Raw genomic sequence first — 16751 nt, forward strand, 5'->3', positions numbered from 1 at the left:
AACAACACCTGCATGGGATCGGTACATCCGAATATCACACCTGCGGGACAGGTACAGGATGGCAACTGCCTGAGTTACACCAGGAATGCACAATCCCTCCATCAGTGCTCAGACTGTGCGCAATAGGCTGAGAGAGGCTGGACTGAGGGCTTGTAGGCCTGTTGTAAGGCAGGTCCTTACCAGACATCACCGGCAACAACGTCGCCTCTGGGCACAAACCCACCTTCGCTGGACGTGATTTCCCGCAATACAGGAATATAAGTGTTCTGCCATGGCCAGCAAAGAGCCCGGATCTCAATCCCACTGAGCACGTCTGGGACCTGTTGGCTCGGAGGGTGAGGGCTAGGGCTAGGGCCAGGGCCATTCTCCCAGAAATGTCCGGGAACTTGCAAGTGCGTTGGTGGAAGAGTGGGGTAGCATCTCACAGCAAGAACTGGTGCAGTCCCAAAATCTGGTGCAGTCCATGAGGAGGAGATGCACTGCAGTACTTAATGCAGCTGGTGGCCACACCAGATACTGACTGTTACTTTTGATTTTGACCCCCCCCTTTGTTCAGGGACACATTATTCCATTTCTGTTAGTCACATGTCTCTGAAACTTGTTCAGTTTATGGCTTAGTTGTTGAATCTTTTTATGTTCATACAAATATTTAAACATTACGTTTGCTGAAAATAAAAGCAGTTGAAAGTGAGAGGACGTTTCTTTTTTTTGCTGAGTGTATATATATTTCTTCAAACAAAAAGGTCATACGTGCAAGACATTGGTAGATGCAATAGTTTATTAATCTTAAATCATACCTTGTAACCTGGTAAAATTGCTTTAAATCACTGGCTGGAACTGAAAATTCCATTCTGAGCAACAGAAGAAAAAAAAACCTTGCCAACCTAGGCATAGGCTTCTATGCCAAGTGTTGTAAGTGCCAACATTGGCCTTATGAGGTACGATGGGTATGATGTCAAATGTTAAGTAGTGTCTGGAAAAGTGTTTAAATAGTAGACGTACATGTGCCCGGGAAGAGGGGGCGAGACAAAGAGGGATATTTCAGGGAGTTAAAATATTCTGCTCTGCTCCTTGCGTGTGATGGAACACAAGCAGAGTTGAGGCACAGAAACAGGCAAATGTTCAATATATGGGTGCATGTTATTTATTTATTAAAAGTAGAACTCTAGATCATGATACATTTTTGCTTGCTGTAATATTAATTACCATTATATTTCTTAATTTTTATTTTAATGTATTCATCACATCAGCTACTGTTTAAATACAAAATATCCCTCACAACTGAGGCACAATCATAGGCATTCTGTAACCAATACATTAATTCATTCGCAATAACCGCTTCAAACAGTACAGGGTCACGGTGAGTCAAAGCACAACCCCAAGGGTAACGCAGGGCAGCACTGACACACACACACCACATTACACCACACTCTCATGACAATTCAGTCAACCAATTGTAGCCAGTCAACCAAAGCAGCACGTCTGTGGCATGTGAAAGAGCACCCGGAGAAAACATACAAGGACATGGGAAGAACATGCAAAACGCACACAGGCAGACACCGAAGGCTGGATTTAAACCACGTTCTCAGGAGCTGTGAGGCAACAGCACTAAGCACTGACCCACCGTGGTACCCCCGAATACATTTAACTTGAGTACAATACACACATATTCAAAATGCCCCAATAAACAATAGACTGAAACAGGCTTGATTTATCTCAAATACAAACCTAAATTATTGGATAAACACCGATTTATTCCAGGTAGCCATTAGTACACTATAGTACTGTGTGTGTGTGTATATATATATATATATATATATATATATATATATACACTTCAATTATTATAAATGGTACTTTGCTTACATATACACATACTCCCTGTACATCTATTTGCAAGGTCATTTAACTTCCCAGGTGAGTTTTGCAGGGCCTTTACTGCACAAGCCGCTATACCACAACCCAAAATTAAATCTGGTTTATTGAAGTAGAAGTGGTTTTGCAGTGGTGGTTTGTCACAAGTTATCATTAATCACTCAGTTCCCAAGACAAAAGCACTTCCCTGATGTTGTAATCAATTCCTGGAAATACAACACTTAAAATACAGAACAATCTATAGCCATTACTAAAGTCTTACTAAAGGATGAGCCTGGGATTTCCCCACAACTCTGTTTATAAAACTAGTGCTGGAGGGATTATTGGCAGCATTTCATAACACTCAATTGAACTAATAAAAGTGATAAATGGTTAAAATGTTTCTACTTTGGCAAAAGTGTTTTCTAGGTATGGTAGAAATTCTGCAAGGACATACTGTCGATTTAGTATTCTTCAGGTAAAAGTTTGGAATTTAGGAGATATTCAGGCACAGCTATGAGCTGAGCACAGCTTACCCTGTTTTTATTTCAGAATTGGTTCTCAGTGTCCACTGAGAGCGTCCAAGTGTCAACAGCCTTGGAAAAAACATGATTTTACCATTTTTAAATTAAGTACCCCCTAGTGGCGAAGTAGAAAAAACAAACTGGGGTAAAATACAATTGACACCATAAAACAATAACTGTTTAAGTGCTTGGAACGAGTGAAGAATCTCTCCACAACTTTGTTAAAGGACCATCATGGGGTGGAAAACTGAATGGAGTCAGATGGTATTTTTGGGAAAATCCCTCATCTGTGTGTGCTGTATCTCTGAAGATTTCTCCATCTGGTAGAGAGGAGTGTTCTGTGAGCTGAGACAACCAGTGGTCCTCAGCCTCCAGTCTGCAGTGCTTACAATTAAACGAACTGCAACCAGAACACTCAGATTCAGGAAAATTCTGGGATTGTTCAAAGAGAGGATTGGTGGCCTTTCCAGATAGGCGCTGCTTAGATGGGATCCCATTTCCCGAGATGCAGGTCAATTCTGCCAAAGCCAGTTGCTGCCTTTTCCAGTCCTTGCGTAACCTCCCGGACCTCATGTCTGCATTATTCTTGTGGGTCGAGGCAGCGAGAAGGTGACCCATACAGGCAGAATCATAAGGCATAGGCTGGGGTAGCTCTTCCACGGTGGGTGGCACCAAAAGGTCAGCCTGCATCCTCCTTGTCTGCTTCATCTCTCTATCAGCAGAAGGGGCAGTGGACTGTGCGAGTTCGTTTTCAGGCATCTTTGAATCCGGAAACATCCTCTTGGCAACATTACGGTTCCAAATATCCTGCAGCTTCACCTGCTTCCCGGGGAGCCTTTTGGTGGCGAGGCAATCCAGGTCACCTTCCTCTTCAGAATCCAGATCTGGATCTTCCAATGGACTTTGTTCCTGGCATTCCACCTGCGGGACTCCGGGAGGCTTGGTACTGCGAACCGGAGACTCGGTACTGCGAACCGGAGACTCGAAGACCACTCCCCTGGGGAAAGGGACGCCACAATGGGAGACCCCAAGCTGGGGTTTGGTTTGGGGACTGGGTTTGGGGAGATTCATCATAAACTGCCTTACAGAGTCGGGCACAAAAACATCCCTGGTTGCTTTACTGGGGCTCAGGAGAGCGGAGAAGTGGGGGATGCAGGTGCCCACAATAGGGACCAAAGAAGCGGGTCTGAGGGCCGCAACAAAGTCCTCCAGCTCCTGGAATGAGGAGTGGTCAGAGTAGGGCACCACATACATGCAGGGGTGGATGACAGCCAGGGGTCGGCTGGTGGGTAGAATCGCCAGTGTAGGGTGCTCCCTGTTCCACAAAACCAAGGAAGAGCTTCTGATTTCGGAGTGAGACACCACACGGATGCGCCCGGCCCCCGGCTCTGTGGTGAACACGTCTGGGAGGTTCAGGGCTTGCAGGGTCTGCAACCGCTCTGGACTCACCTCCACCCAGGTCTTAAACTCCATAGCCAGCTCCACCAACAGAGTCTCCTTGCCCAGTTCATAGAGGCCTACAAGAGACACGAGAAAGATCAGCAGTGAAAGCAGTATTATTAGATTACGTGTTACCTTATACATTTCCATGTCTGTACAATTGAGACATTATACAGTTTTCTCCAGAGACTATTTCTGATGTGTTTTTTCATCACAGTATAAAGGAACACATGCTACCTTCAGATTTCCAATGACAGCAATACCGATTACTGCTGGCTGGTTTTCTGATTTGCTTTGCCATCCATTACAAGAAGCAGACAAATGTAGTGCCTTTGTGGGTGTGTTGTTTGAATTTGTAGACCAACTGAAAATCCAGACACACAAAATATGTGGCAAGACAGAACTAGCTGAGGAACTTGCCCATGGGAATTTACAAGAAGGACTTAAATGTTGGGCCTCACATTGTGCCGTAACTTTCAAATCCCATATACATTTTAAATATATTTCAATGTGTCAATATTAGACAATTACATACATTGGAGAACCAAAAGAGGCTCGTAGCTTCGATATGTTCACAAATTAAACAAAACAGATTCCACTTTCAACATATAAACAGAAATGTGAAAGGGTATATTTCTACATTGGTTACAATTGTGGTTTTACAATTTATTTCGAAACAGTGACTCATAACATATTAGTTACTAGTTTATTTTCTCAAATTCTTTTAAGATTTCATCATCTGAACCACAACCTACTGAAAAATGACAAAGCACAGCAGCATTAGCAGATGTATATTCAAAACAGCTTAAACAAATAAAATGCAGCTGCAGGAAATAATGGAAAAACTAATCCTTGCTCAGAGAATCAAAATGAACCACACTTCAACTCCAAGATGTGTAATCATATTTAAGAGTTCAGAGTTCAATTTAAGGACACACCTTCTCAAACTTGAATGAATAAAAGTTAACCTATAACTGAAATATGACTATTCCTGACTTGGACATGTTCCTTAGTTTGCACTTATATAAAATAAGAGTAAATACATTAATCTTTGATAAGAGTTGTTACTCTTTAGGATGGTAAGAGCTACTAACGAAAAGAACATCAATGTAATTGTATGATAAAGTGTCTGCTAGTCTTACAATTGTAATGGGAACAGTAGTTGCCCCAGGTCTGTTGTTAGGTGGCTTAACATTAGAACTCAATGGCTCAGTAAATCAATAACTTATCCTATGCATAACGAAAGACTACAATGCCCCGCCCCCACCTCACCGATGATAATATTGTGGAGTGGGTGTTTCCGGATGATCTCCTTGATTTGCTGGGTGGCCTGCTGGCGGGATGGGAGGGTCCTAGAGGGGTCGCAGTTGGTATCGTCCAGGTACAGGACATCAATCCTTTTGTAGTTCCCCAGGCAGGGCTCACGCAGGATGGATGGCATGTAGCGGAAATCACCTGTGGGACCAGAGAGCAGGGGAGACTGAAAGGAGGGAAGAAAACTTAAGGGGTCAACTGGTTTCAAAATGTGTACAGGGTGGCTGTTAACAGGGACTGGAGGTTTATTAAAACATGTAAGAAAAACAGTAGCAGACATCCTGGGTTGCCATTTCCCTCCCCCAGTTTAAGAGTGGTGAGGGATGAACAGGACTTTCATTCTCTTATAGGAGGTTCTGAATATGGTCTCTCCTCACTGACAGAAATCAGTCAATAGTCACACAATGAGTAAGACTTTCTAAAATTAGAACCTCTTTTGACGTGCATTTGGCTGAAAGGGTTTTTCTCCTTGTCCCACAACGGCAGACCCTTGACCTTACTCGTGGCTGTGAGCACCGCAGTGTTAACATTGCAATGCATCAGTTCCTCCTATAATGCTGTATAGCTCTTCTGTTTGAGCTGCTGACTTGCATGATAAAAATAAGTGAGTAACTTGGCATTAATAAATAAGGGACTGTCCCGCTGCTAAACTGAGCAGTGTTGCACTGCAATTATAATGGTTAAAGGCAAATAAAATATTAAAATACCCAAGTAATCACATCTTGTTTTGTGTTTACAGTTCAGAATTCAGTTTTCAGTTTTCCTCCTCCTAATAATGAATACATCTCCCACCAATGCTAGCATGTGAGCCAGGGCAGGAAATAAAATAAAAACAATCCTGGGGTCTTTTTTGTAATCTGCTGTGAATTAAATTTGGCATATCAGGAGCAATTTTCGAAAATATGGTGGTAATGTGCATTCACTGTTTAAAAGCCAGGCTGCTAGGCAGGCACAAGGCACTCAAATTGCATTACAAGAATTAAGAACATGAAGATGATAATCAGTTTATAGTCACATTACTGCAGTGTTTGTAGTAGCAGTAGAGCAGTGTGTAAAAGAGAGCTTAAATGCACCATCAACAACTTCTGACCCAGTGTGTGGTCCCAGGTTAAGAAGCAAGTGAATAAAAACTGCGTCAAAGGAGAAAAAACACAGTTTTGTTACATTTGCATTTATTTATTTTTTAAATACTGTATATTTATAGATGTCCACAACATACGTGCAAAGAGATGGTAGTGCATAATGAAATACTTTTATCTGTATAGAATATATTTCTGCAGTCATAACTACTACTACTACACCACAATCAAATGTAAATCCCCTGTCCTCTGGGAGTATACTGTATTTTCATATGACTGCAAATACATTATTTTAAATTAAGTTTATTCATAGTTCAATCATTTTTTACATCAACCCAAAACCAATGTCCATGATTCAGCCCAGAAAAACGGAAGGGAAGTTTCCATTTGCCAAATTCTGAAGGCAGGGGCTCCACTGGAATACTTTTCATAGCTTTGAAAAGGAGTAATTGGTAATGAATTTGGATTGTGACAAACTGTGCTGTAAATAACAAGGTGAAGTGCAGTTGTTAAAGTATAATAAAAGTATAGCACTCTGTGATGAAGTGCAAGCTACATATTCTTGAATTTGCTGTCAGTACCCAGTCTTCCAGTTTAATGGCGGCAATCCACAATTCTCTCTTTAAGGAATCTGTAAGCCTTTATCTTATAGAAATACTTTGTTCCAGGTCACACTGAACGCTCGACTATACAGCAACAATAGCCAATTTTAGAATTAGATTTATCCATAACAATTGTTGGGGGACGTTTTAACAGTGTTTTGCCCCAAGCTACCAGTAATTTCTGACCCTGATGCAAGCGGTCTCACAATCAAACAAGTAAGGCTGATCAGTTGTTCATTCGATAGCAGGAATACTGAACAGCTGACCAGTGTCACCAGTCACTGCTGCACATAGTAGTAAAGCATCAATATTAATATCGGCTGAGTTGAAATCCCTAATCTACAGGTAACATTTATTTTAGTTGAAGGGAAACGTTCAAATTCAGATCAGTCTCAGAGTGATCCAATGCCTAGGGAGTCAAGTCATCAGCTTACTTCCCCTCTGGAAGAACCAAGCTGATTAAGAAACTGGCTATTTTCATAATCATAGTTGTGTTATGAACGGTTTATTGTGTATTTACCAGACTCCACTTTACTCACCACCCAGTCAGAAGTGAAAACAGGCTGAAGGAAAGGAAAAATATCATCCCTTTAACTCAATAAGTATCAGTAACAAGCCAAGACAAAAAGGATTAGAGTATTTTGTTCTTATCTCATAGAGGCTGATTAGTAATCCTCAGCTCCTGTCTTGGTCATAAAGCTGCATATCACTTCAAGTGTCCCAATCCTATGCAAGCACTGAAAAATAGGTTTTAAAAACTTGTGATTATTTAGATTTTAGATACACTTGTCAAGATTTCGATATTCAAATGAAAAAGCAGTCAAGCAACAATACCACAAAATAAGCAGTAGTGTCTATAGTGTATTTTTATATTTTATTTCAAAACTTTTGCTATGTACTGCAGATGCTCAGCACTTGACTTGGTCAAAGGTATGGCGTAATTCACCCTTGGGCAGAAATGAGAATTAGATTTCTCCATGCATCTCTGGTGATACACTATCAAGTCCACTTTGATTACAGTTCTAACCTGTGTAAAGGATGGTGCCAAAGTAGCCTTCGAAGAGAAACATGACCGATCCCGGGCAGTGGTTGGCATCAATCAGGGTGACTGTCATCGTCTCCTTGCCAATGTCATCCAAGGGCAACATGTGCGTGTCTCCAACTTCCAGGGGGTGTATCCATTTCTCCTTCACCTGGGTAGAGCAACAGGAAATATGAAGGTAAGGAAGACATACTCAGACTGCGTTCAGACACTAGATAAGCGATCAACATTACTTTCCTGAAAAAAAAGCACATTGCTTGTAACTGAACTACATAATCACATAATGCTTTAATAACATGTGCTGGAAAGAGCCAGAGCAGACAGATGCATGCAATTCTGCACCAGAAAAGCCTTGCACCCCCAACACCCCTGTACTCACCTGGAGTTTTAACCTGAGCAGTTTGCCAGTGACCGGGGAGCAGAAGATGGGCCTGTTGGTCCAGGTGGAGGTCAGTCCTGAAGTGTGGTCGCTGTGCATGTGGGAGAGGAAAAACAAGCGCACATAGCTGCATTTGCGCACCTGCCAGAAATCCACGGCAATGGGGGTGTGAGGAATGACTTTGCCATTCATTTCAATGAGGAAACAGACACCGGGCACCTGCAAAACAATCCACAATGAACAAACATCTACAAATCGTTGATCAGGAATTACAGTCATTCTGTATTAAATTGGGCTAACACAAAACACGTACGTAAAGTAATTATTAACTGGCTTGTTAAAAAACAAATCTATCTAAATAATAATACATTTTTTATTTGGAACGTTTATCGTGAAACAAAATTACTTTTAATTGTTACATTGGTTAAACGATTCCAAAACTGTAACATGTGAAAGCAGTTATACCTAACATGCTTAGTTTTGTTATTAATCTACACATGCATTACTGCTAAAGTAACAAGTAGTGCATTTAATCATATAAAAAAAAACACGTCTGGTTTGGTATTAACTACATCATTATAGTTTCGTTTAATATTGTCACTATATACCTCTATTTTTGTAACCCGGCGTTGCATCCACACTTTCCAAATTACACACACGTCAAATAGTAACAATACTTTGCAGCATTTTCAATTCTAAATAAGCCTACGTCGCAGATTTGATCAATCTGACTGCAGGAAAAAAAAAAAACGTAAATAAAATTGTAAATGCCCGCCATATTTTCTTTCCGCGTCGAGGCCACGTCCCCACTGCGTGTCAGCATGAGATTGGCAGGCATTTGAACCAATCACTACACACCGTTTTGAAACGGCGACACCTCGCAGTTTCCTCCAATCAGGGCTTTCGAGATGTGGGTCCTGTAAGTAGACACAAAGACGGATCTCAGTGTTGAAGTGGGTGAGTCAGATACACGTCTGTGGAAACATGATATTGCTAACTATTGGTCATTTTGAATGCCAGCAGTATTTTATAGTGTATCGCGTTTGACTTGGCTTCACCTTCCAGTCTTTTGGAAACTCCAATGACAGCACGGGCAGGGCAAGACAGGGCATGTGCTATAACTCAGTATATAAGACCTCGAATAGGTGTCCCGCAGTCGGCACTTGTAACGGGCTGAGCTAAGGTTAGTTGGGAATATTGTAGCTGGACTGATCGGACATTTAAAATAAAATACCATCGGTGTGATGTGTTATATCTCATTAGAGAGAATTGGTTGATTTAGAGAATTGTTTGGAATATAGCCTATATGTTGGATTATAACTAGTATTACTAAACAATATTACATCATACAACGAAGCCTAATTTGAATAGACAAGCGAGCTGTACAGTCACATAATATTACAGTATTTTGTTTTAGTGAAATGAAACCCGCTTGCCATGCTTTCATTTTACTTCTTTAATGTGTTACTTATTAATATTTTTACGTGGTGGTTGCGTTTCGGTAGTGCTGAAGTCCGCAGTTCTGCGCAGATCTGTCCAATCCCAGCGATCCCATTGGTGGCGCCGCGCAGACCTACTGGAACGAAGGCGAGCTGTAGACGGTAACTGAGAGCCGGATCTGTTTTGTTTTTCCAGCGCAGACGAGGAAATAAAACAGTGTCCATCTTCGTTAGCCCTTTCTGTGCAGCAGTGCAGCCTAGAACCCCAGAACCTAGAACCCTTCCAGAACCATGGCACCCCGGGATCTAGAGCAGCAAACCCTGCTGATCGTCCACTTCCTTTTCGAAGAACCGACAGAAAGTAATCGCTGTCTGATGAGAGATGAAGGCATGGTTGCTGACAGTACGGACGGTAAGACCATCTATTTTACCTGGCTTAAGTTTGGACAGTTGAAACTTTACTTACAGGCGGACTTTAACATAGAATCGGTAGTCAGCTAAGCATTAGCAGCGTCCTGTAATGTCCTGTAAAGACTGCTCTCGTTACTCAGGAGCTACCTAATCCATCATTATCTCCCACCAAATATACACCTATATATTGCTGCTTTTGCCTAAGTGTAAATACAACTGTTCTGATGTGTATCTATAGTTTTTGTTTTCGTTTTGCGTCATGCATCTAAAGATGATGCATTAAAAATAATAAAGTATAACCGGTACTTTAAATATGCTGTGAATGGGAAATCGGTATTAAATAATTTGTTATAAATGATATAGCCTATTACTATATATATAATGTGTGTGTGTATATGTATATGTATATGTGTATATATATATATATATACACACACACATTATATATATAGTAATAGGCTATATCATTTATAACAAATTATTTAATACCGATTTCCCATTCACAGCATATTTAAAGTACCGGTTATACTTTATTATTTTTAATGCATCATCTTTAGATGCATGACGCAAAACGAAAACAAAAACTATAGATACACATCAGAACAGTTGTATTTACACTTAGGCAAAAGCAGCAATATATAGGTGTATATTTGGTGGGAGATAATGATGGATTAGGTAGCTCCTAATGGATACTGCAAGAGTTTCATTTTATCTTTTTGTTTTCCAGATTCGGATACATTTGACCCTGTTCTTATTGCGGAAAAGCTGCGCACCTTAGGGGATGATTACAATGAGAAGGTGATCAAGCCCCATATGGACAAATTTGTAAAGGAAGCAAGAACTGCTGCAGTAGACAAGGTAATTATTTGTTACATAATGAGTTCTTTATCTGATCTGACATGTCAAGGAATGTGCCAGAGAACAAAAATGATTCAATAAAATCTTTCCATTCCCTTTTAGATGGTCTCTCTGGTGTATTAAGTATCTAATTTTACAAATACAACAAACAAACACTACAATTTTCTTTTCACACAAAATTTGGTTTCAGGTAAAACTTCTAATATATGAATTGTCAGCTTTTTCTAGCGTTGTAGTTCACTCAAGCATTAAATGCAGTAGCTAAGCCTGCCAACAAGATTTATTATTATTATTATTATTATTATTATTTTTATTTTTATTTCTTGGCAGACGCCCTTATCCAGGGTGACTTACAACATAAGTGCAAACAAAGTGCAAAAATACAGAGAAGTACAAGGCATCAATCATTATAAATTCAACTTAGCTAAAACATAGCAATTCAAAATAATATATTTTACAAATTCCAATTTACAATTTACACAAGTACAGTAAGAGACTTCCTACATCCTGGACGGTGAAAGCTAAGTGCTGTCAAGATGTAGGGTTACAGACAAGGGCTACGGGAAAGGGAGCAAGGAGGAAAACAATCAAGAACGTGCTATCTAGTGCTATCTAGCAGGGATAGAGGACTAATATTACAAGTGCTGTCGGAAGAGATGCGTCTTGAGTAAGCGCCGGAATGAGGTCAAGGACTCTGCTGTTTTGACTTCGGTGGGCAGGTCGTTCCACCACTTAGTGGCCAGGGATGAGAAGGAGCGGCTCTGGTGGAGGGAGAGTGGAGAGGAGGTAGAGTTAGTCTTCTGGCACTGGAGGAGCGCAGTGGTCTGGAGGGGATGTATGGAGAGACGAGTGACTGAAGGTAGCTTGGTGCAGTGTGGTCGAGACAGCGGTAGGTGAGGGTCAAAGTCTTGAACTGAAAGTGTGCGACTATCAGGAGCCAGTGGAGGGAGCGCAGCAGTGGAGTAGTGTGTGTGAATCGTAGCAGAGAGAATACCAGACGAGCAGCAGTGTTCTGGATGAGTTGGAGTAGGCGGGTAGTGGATGCAGGCAGGCCGGCCAGGAGGGAGTTGCAGTAGTCCAGTTGGGAGAGGACCAGTGACTGGACGAGCAGCTGAGTTGAGTAGTCGGTGAGGAAAGGACAGATCCGGCATATGTTGCTCAGGAAACCGCTCAACTTCACTGCGGACAAATCTGCATGATCAAAAACTTCCGCGATCGTAAGTCAAGAGAGTGAATAACATGAATCAAGGGAGGGGTTTGATTACACTATTTCAGACAGCCCATCGGGCAGGCCGGTGATGCATTTTGGTAGCCCGACTGGAAAACACTATAGCCCCGGGACGACGGGCTAGCGATTTTGCGAGCCCTGAAATGGCAATGTCTATATACTGATATTTTTGTGTTTGACCAGAGGGATAGTGTGCCTCTAGCTAATGTATTGTAAGCTTTGGCTTCAGAGATCTCACCTGATTTTCTTTTTTCCAGGTAACTGAAGCATTCTGTAGCACTGTGGATTCTATGGGTCAAGTCTGGGCAGCTGAATCAGGGTCCATCAGACAGGAGAAATATCTCCTCAAAGCCACTGTGATGCTGGGATTGTATGCTTCCAAGAACTGCCCAAATCTGTCCCGCCCAATCCAAGCTGCGGTGACTCAGTTCCTGAACACACGTTTGGGGAGCTGGATTTCTGGACAGGGTGGCTGGGTGAGTGATTCCTCGCAAGCAGAGTGCCGTGACTTGTAGCACATCTTCCCGTTATGTTGCTTTGCTTGATGTTCTGTGGCTACAGCAGCCCGATGTAAACGGAGATTAAAACACTAACTGATTTATCAGCTTGTCATAGTACTGCAACTTTCTGAATTGGTTTCTGATGGGTTCAAATTAACACCTGGTTTCCATCTTTGGCCATGAAATAAGCAATTGATTGTCAACAAATATTTCAATCTGCGGTCTTAGTGATTAAATGAAGATGCAAGATATCTTTTTACATTTAAGTGTGTTTTGGATGGGAGCCAGCAAGAGTTGGGAGTTTTTTTTAATTGTCCGACAGCTCATTGGAGTGAAAATGACAACAGCAGAACTTTGCTAAAAAATAAGTTTCTCTTCATCTTAATTTGACACAAAGCACATTCACATGTTAAAAGAGAAAAATACACATTTAAATTGAAATGGAAAACATGAACCAAAGCTTAGAGCATGGTGTAATCTATATTATCCAACTGAATCAAATTTGATGTTCATTGTGCTTTTATAACTAGCTGTTTTATCAGATGTTTGCTTTTGGAAACACTGTCAGGAAAGACAAATACAGATGCATTTCCTTAACACCCAGCTTCTCAATGCTAAATTATTCTCAGTAATACTTTCAACAGAAGAAACCAAACTGCAGAAATTAAATATAATGGAAAATATATCAGGGTAAACACTGACTATGTAACGGAGGGTTATAGTCTGTCAAAGATCACATTTTGAGATCTAGCATTTAAAGGTCACATTCTGTCTGCTGTTGCTTTATTACCATATTAGTTTTCCCTTTTGGTTTTTATTGTCTGTTGTGTTTCCTATTCTCCCAATGTGCTCTGCTGTGAGCCTCGCCACCTACAAACAGGTTTTCTAATTGAGGGGTTACAACCAGTAGTGATGATTGATTCTGAATTGTTTGGGTAGGTTGTTGTGCAATTGCAAATATCACTGCCGGTCTGTGAGATACAGGTGTATCCTATTCTAAGTATGAAATGCTTTGTCATATGGGAAGTTTGTGTTGTCTCTGTATCTAACACATAGGTTAGTTTAAGGTTGCATATGAGTCATTCTGATGAGCCATTCACTTCCAATATTTCCCTCTTGTCTTCTATACTTTTTGTCCCACTCTTCCTCTGCTTAAAAAAAAAAAAGTCCTTATCTTTCATTCTTAATAATATCAGCTTTTCTTCCTCCTCTCTCTTGCTCTCCTCTCAAATTGTACTACTAATGAGTCGACTCTTATCACAGGAATATTGTGAGTTAAAGCATAGTGCATTGGAGTTGGCTGGCCAGATTGGAGGCTAGATATGGCTATTTTAATAAACAAAACAAACATGACAGAGGAAGCTAGAACTGTTGATTTGCTGCATATCGGGCAATATCAGTTGAATCTCAGCTTTTTCTTTGATTTTTAGATCTACCTTGTTGAATTAACTTTCTCATTAGCTGCTTCTGATTTGCATTTAACCTAATAAGTTACTATTCAGCTTAGCTTTGATGTATCCATATAATTACATCCGTCTCGGGATGTGAATGTCAACCTTTGTCAAGATCACAAGATAACTGTTTTTGTTTCTTTTGAAACACCACTTTAGTACATACCATAAAAAACATGCTATAGTAAAGCTATAGTGTGTGTGGAGGGAGTTAATTTGTTTCTTTAAAATTATGACATTTAGATGCAAACCCTAATATACACAAAGAAAAAAAAAAAAAAAAAAAAAAAAAAAAAATATATATATATATATATATATATATATCTACACTTTTCCACTGAAGAGAGATTAGATCTGACAAAAAATTAAGCAGAAGTAATGAGTTTGAAAGGGCACCCAAATGCAGGCCTATTTTGAATGGTTAATTTGTAAATGCCAGGTATGCTTATCGATCGGTTTCAGTTTTAGTGTAGCATTATAGCTTGGGCAATAAATGCTAGTAACTGAGAAGAAGTGTGAATTTGCATAAAGTAACAGGAATTTAAGATGTTCTGACATACCTTGGCAAGTAAAATGTTTCACTACTGGGAAATGCATTCCAAAACAAGTTTTAATTATTTAATTAATTGTACCTTTTTTTTTTTTTTTTTAGGAAGAAGTGGCTTCTGATTAAACGGCATAATGTAGGACGACATTTTGTTGAAGTGGAAGGACTTTATTGCCTTGTTTTTATCTGCCATTGAAGAATGGAATCCAATCAAGCTGTCCGTACGAGTCATGTTCTGCTGATGTCACACCCAGTTGGTTGTAGCAGCAAGAGGAACTTCAGCAGCTGGGTTGCTGCCATATCTGTAGCAAAGCCTTCTCTTATTTCCATTGAAATTAAGAAATTGTAAACTGCACACTTCTAAAGCCATTAATTGTTTTTTTTTGTATTACTTTATTCTAGAGGTCTCAAACTCACTTTGACTTTTGTCTTTAACTGAATGAATTTAATCTCTTTCAGGGCTACAAATTGTTAGAGGCAATGCACATTTCATGAAATTAATAGTTTAAGCAACAAACCTTTTAAACAGTGGATTATGCAGCATACGATTGGTACAATTTCATTAAACCAACAATAAAATCAATCAAATGCTAGTGAACAATCAAGATGGAGTGCCATATAAACTACAAACTAACTATTTATATTAGTTTTTAATTCAACAATCATAGTTGTAGAAAATGGGTGCTTTTAAAATGCTGTGATTTCATTCTCAGTGGTAGGTAAACAAAGGGGTAATTATCTAATGTAATATCTTGAATGCACACTTGTCAGTCCTTAATACGTTTCCATGCATTTTTTCTACTTCTAGCTTGACATGGTTTTGTTTTTTTTAGTTTATTTTCATATTAAGATGAAGATTGGGGGGGACTCTTTTATGTTGGATTCCCTAACCCCGCCCCAGACCCCTGAAATACAGATCACTCTGGAGATCAGGTTCTCTAACTCTAAGTGGGGTTCTGGAGGCACGAAGTATCTCAGGGAGATGCACAAGATGTCTTATTTTACACCTTGCTTGGACAGTGTCTGCCAAAAAAGGTCATGCAACACTGCTTGAAATCCATGAATCCTCAAAACAAAAGTGAATGCAATAACTTATCTTTATAGATTTCCCATTTAGACTCCATCTGGTCCATGGTAAATTACTGTATGCAATTACAATACAATATCTTTTTATTACCAATGTTACCATGCAAACTCAAGTTTCCGTTATTTCATGTAATCCAATACCTCTTAATCCTGTGCAATAAAAAAACAACAAGGCACCTTACTTTCATTATGGGAATTCATTTTAAAGATGTTTGCCTTTAGAATTTGGATTTAAGCTGTTTAATAAGGAGAGAGATGGCATAAGCAGGAAGTGAAGTGGAGTTTCCAGTGATTATGTAGGAATTTAGGGCAGCTTGGTAAAATTTCTTTAAATTATTCTAGAGGATATAAGGACACCTGAGAATAGCCAAACCATCTTGTGATTCTGTCACCTGTTCGCACTAAATGTAGTATCATTCCAGGTTAGGGGTGGGTTAGATTATCTAGTAAATTCAGGATTAATAATAAAAGTACAGTGCAAATCAAATTTCTGTCTTAGTTTGTGTGGCATACTGAATAACTTGCACTAATATCAATAAGGGAAACAATTATGTTATGTTTTGGGGACGATTTACTGTGTTTTAATGTATTTAAATAAAAATGACAATTTCCTGTGTCTGTAAGTTAATGGATCAGATTGTATTGCCTCCATTTACAGTTCCATGTCCTTAGTAAAAGCACTGTAATATACTGTGGGTGAAAATCGGATGTTTCAGGTTAGTTTGGTAGATGCAATATTATTCCATGTAGCAATAAATAGCCTCTGCTGAAGCTTATAAAAACAAATCATAAAAACATGAAATGTGGTTGGTGATGTTTATTGTAATTTCCTTGGTGTATTTATATATGTTTTACCCAACAAAGTTTATTGGTAATGTACTGCTTCTGTAATTGGTTCAGTCATCCAGCAAGTGGAAAATATATTTTAGTTATTTGATGTTCTAAGGATGTTTTCTACAGAATATAGGCCATGCTGACCAGGAACTGTTGACCAAGG

General features: G+C 39.8%; 2 protein-coding genes across 6 annotated transcripts; one reads left to right on the top strand and one right to left on the bottom strand.

The window, feature by feature from the left end:
- Nucleotides 1–1130: 1130 nt before the first annotated feature.
- dclre1b (DNA cross-link repair 1B) lies at nucleotides 1131–9042 on the bottom strand. Of its 2 annotated transcripts, XM_066703665.1 has the most exons (5): nucleotides 8843–9042; nucleotides 8235–8453; nucleotides 7841–8006; nucleotides 5091–5273; nucleotides 1131–3895 (listed from the first exon to the last, which is right to left on the bottom strand). In XM_066703665.1, exons 1-5 carry the CDS (start codon nucleotides 8867–8869, stop codon nucleotides 2559–2561), a joined length of 1932 nt encoding a protein of 643 aa, XP_066559762.1. In that variant the 5' UTR covers nucleotides 8870–9042; the 3' UTR covers nucleotides 1131–2558. The 2 variants fall into 2 exon arrangements, with proteins under 2 accessions (XP_066559762.1, XP_066559763.1); XM_066703666.1 differs by lacking the exons at nucleotides 8235–8453; nucleotides 8843–9042 and having other exon boundaries at nucleotides 5091–7550; nucleotides 7841–7945.
- An 85-nt stretch (nucleotides 9043–9127) lies between these two features.
- LOC136749399 (bcl-2-like protein 15) lies at nucleotides 9128–16370 on the top strand. Of its 4 annotated transcripts, none has more exons than XM_066703668.1 (5): nucleotides 9128–9191; nucleotides 9870–10085; nucleotides 10812–10942; nucleotides 12428–12646; nucleotides 14774–16370. In XM_066703668.1, the coding sequence occupies exons 2-5, from the start codon at nucleotides 9965–9967 to the stop codon at nucleotides 14792–14794; spliced, it is 492 nt and encodes a 163-aa protein (XP_066559765.1). In that variant the 5' UTR covers nucleotides 9128–9191; nucleotides 9870–9964; the 3' UTR covers nucleotides 14795–16370. The 4 variants fall into 4 exon arrangements, with proteins under 4 accessions (XP_066559765.1, XP_066559768.1, XP_066559767.1 ...); XM_066703671.1 differs by having other exon boundaries at nucleotides 9150–9191; nucleotides 9875–10085; XM_066703670.1 differs by lacking the exon at nucleotides 9128–9191 and adding an exon at nucleotides 9217–9417.
- The last annotated feature ends 381 nt before the right edge of the window (nucleotides 16371–16751 follow it).

Source organism: Amia ocellicauda, chromosome 5, assembly GCF_036373705.1.
Source record: "Amia ocellicauda isolate fAmiCal2 chromosome 5, fAmiCal2.hap1, whole genome shotgun sequence".
Lineage (NCBI taxonomy): Eukaryota > Metazoa > Chordata > Actinopteri > Amiiformes > Amiidae > Amia > Amia ocellicauda.

Bases quoted from the DNA above. Each gene is read 5' to 3' on its own strand.
- LOC136749399 (XM_066703668.1), top strand. From the start codon at position 9,965: ATGGCACCCCGGGATCTAGAGCAGCAAACCCTGCTGATCGTCCACTTC. The intron at 10,943-12,427 runs GTAATTATTTGT...TCTTTTTTCCAG, and splicing joins GAACTGCTGCAGTAGACAAG to GTAACTGAAGCATTCTGTAG. The intron at 12,647-14,773 runs GTGAGTGATTCC...TTTTTTTTTTAG, and splicing joins TTTCTGGACAGGGTGGCTGG to GAAGAAGTGGCTTCTGATTA.
- dclre1b (XM_066703665.1), bottom strand. From the start codon at position 8,869: ATGCAACGCCGGGTTACAAAAATAGAG. The intron at 8,454-8,842 runs GTATATAGTGAC...ATTGTTTTGCAG, and splicing joins GCCGGGTTACAAAAATAGAG to GTGCCCGGTGTCTGTTTCCT. The intron at 5,274-7,840 runs GTTAGAACTGTA...CTGGTCCCACAG, and splicing joins TGGCACCATCCTTTACACAG to GTGATTTCCGCTACATGCCA.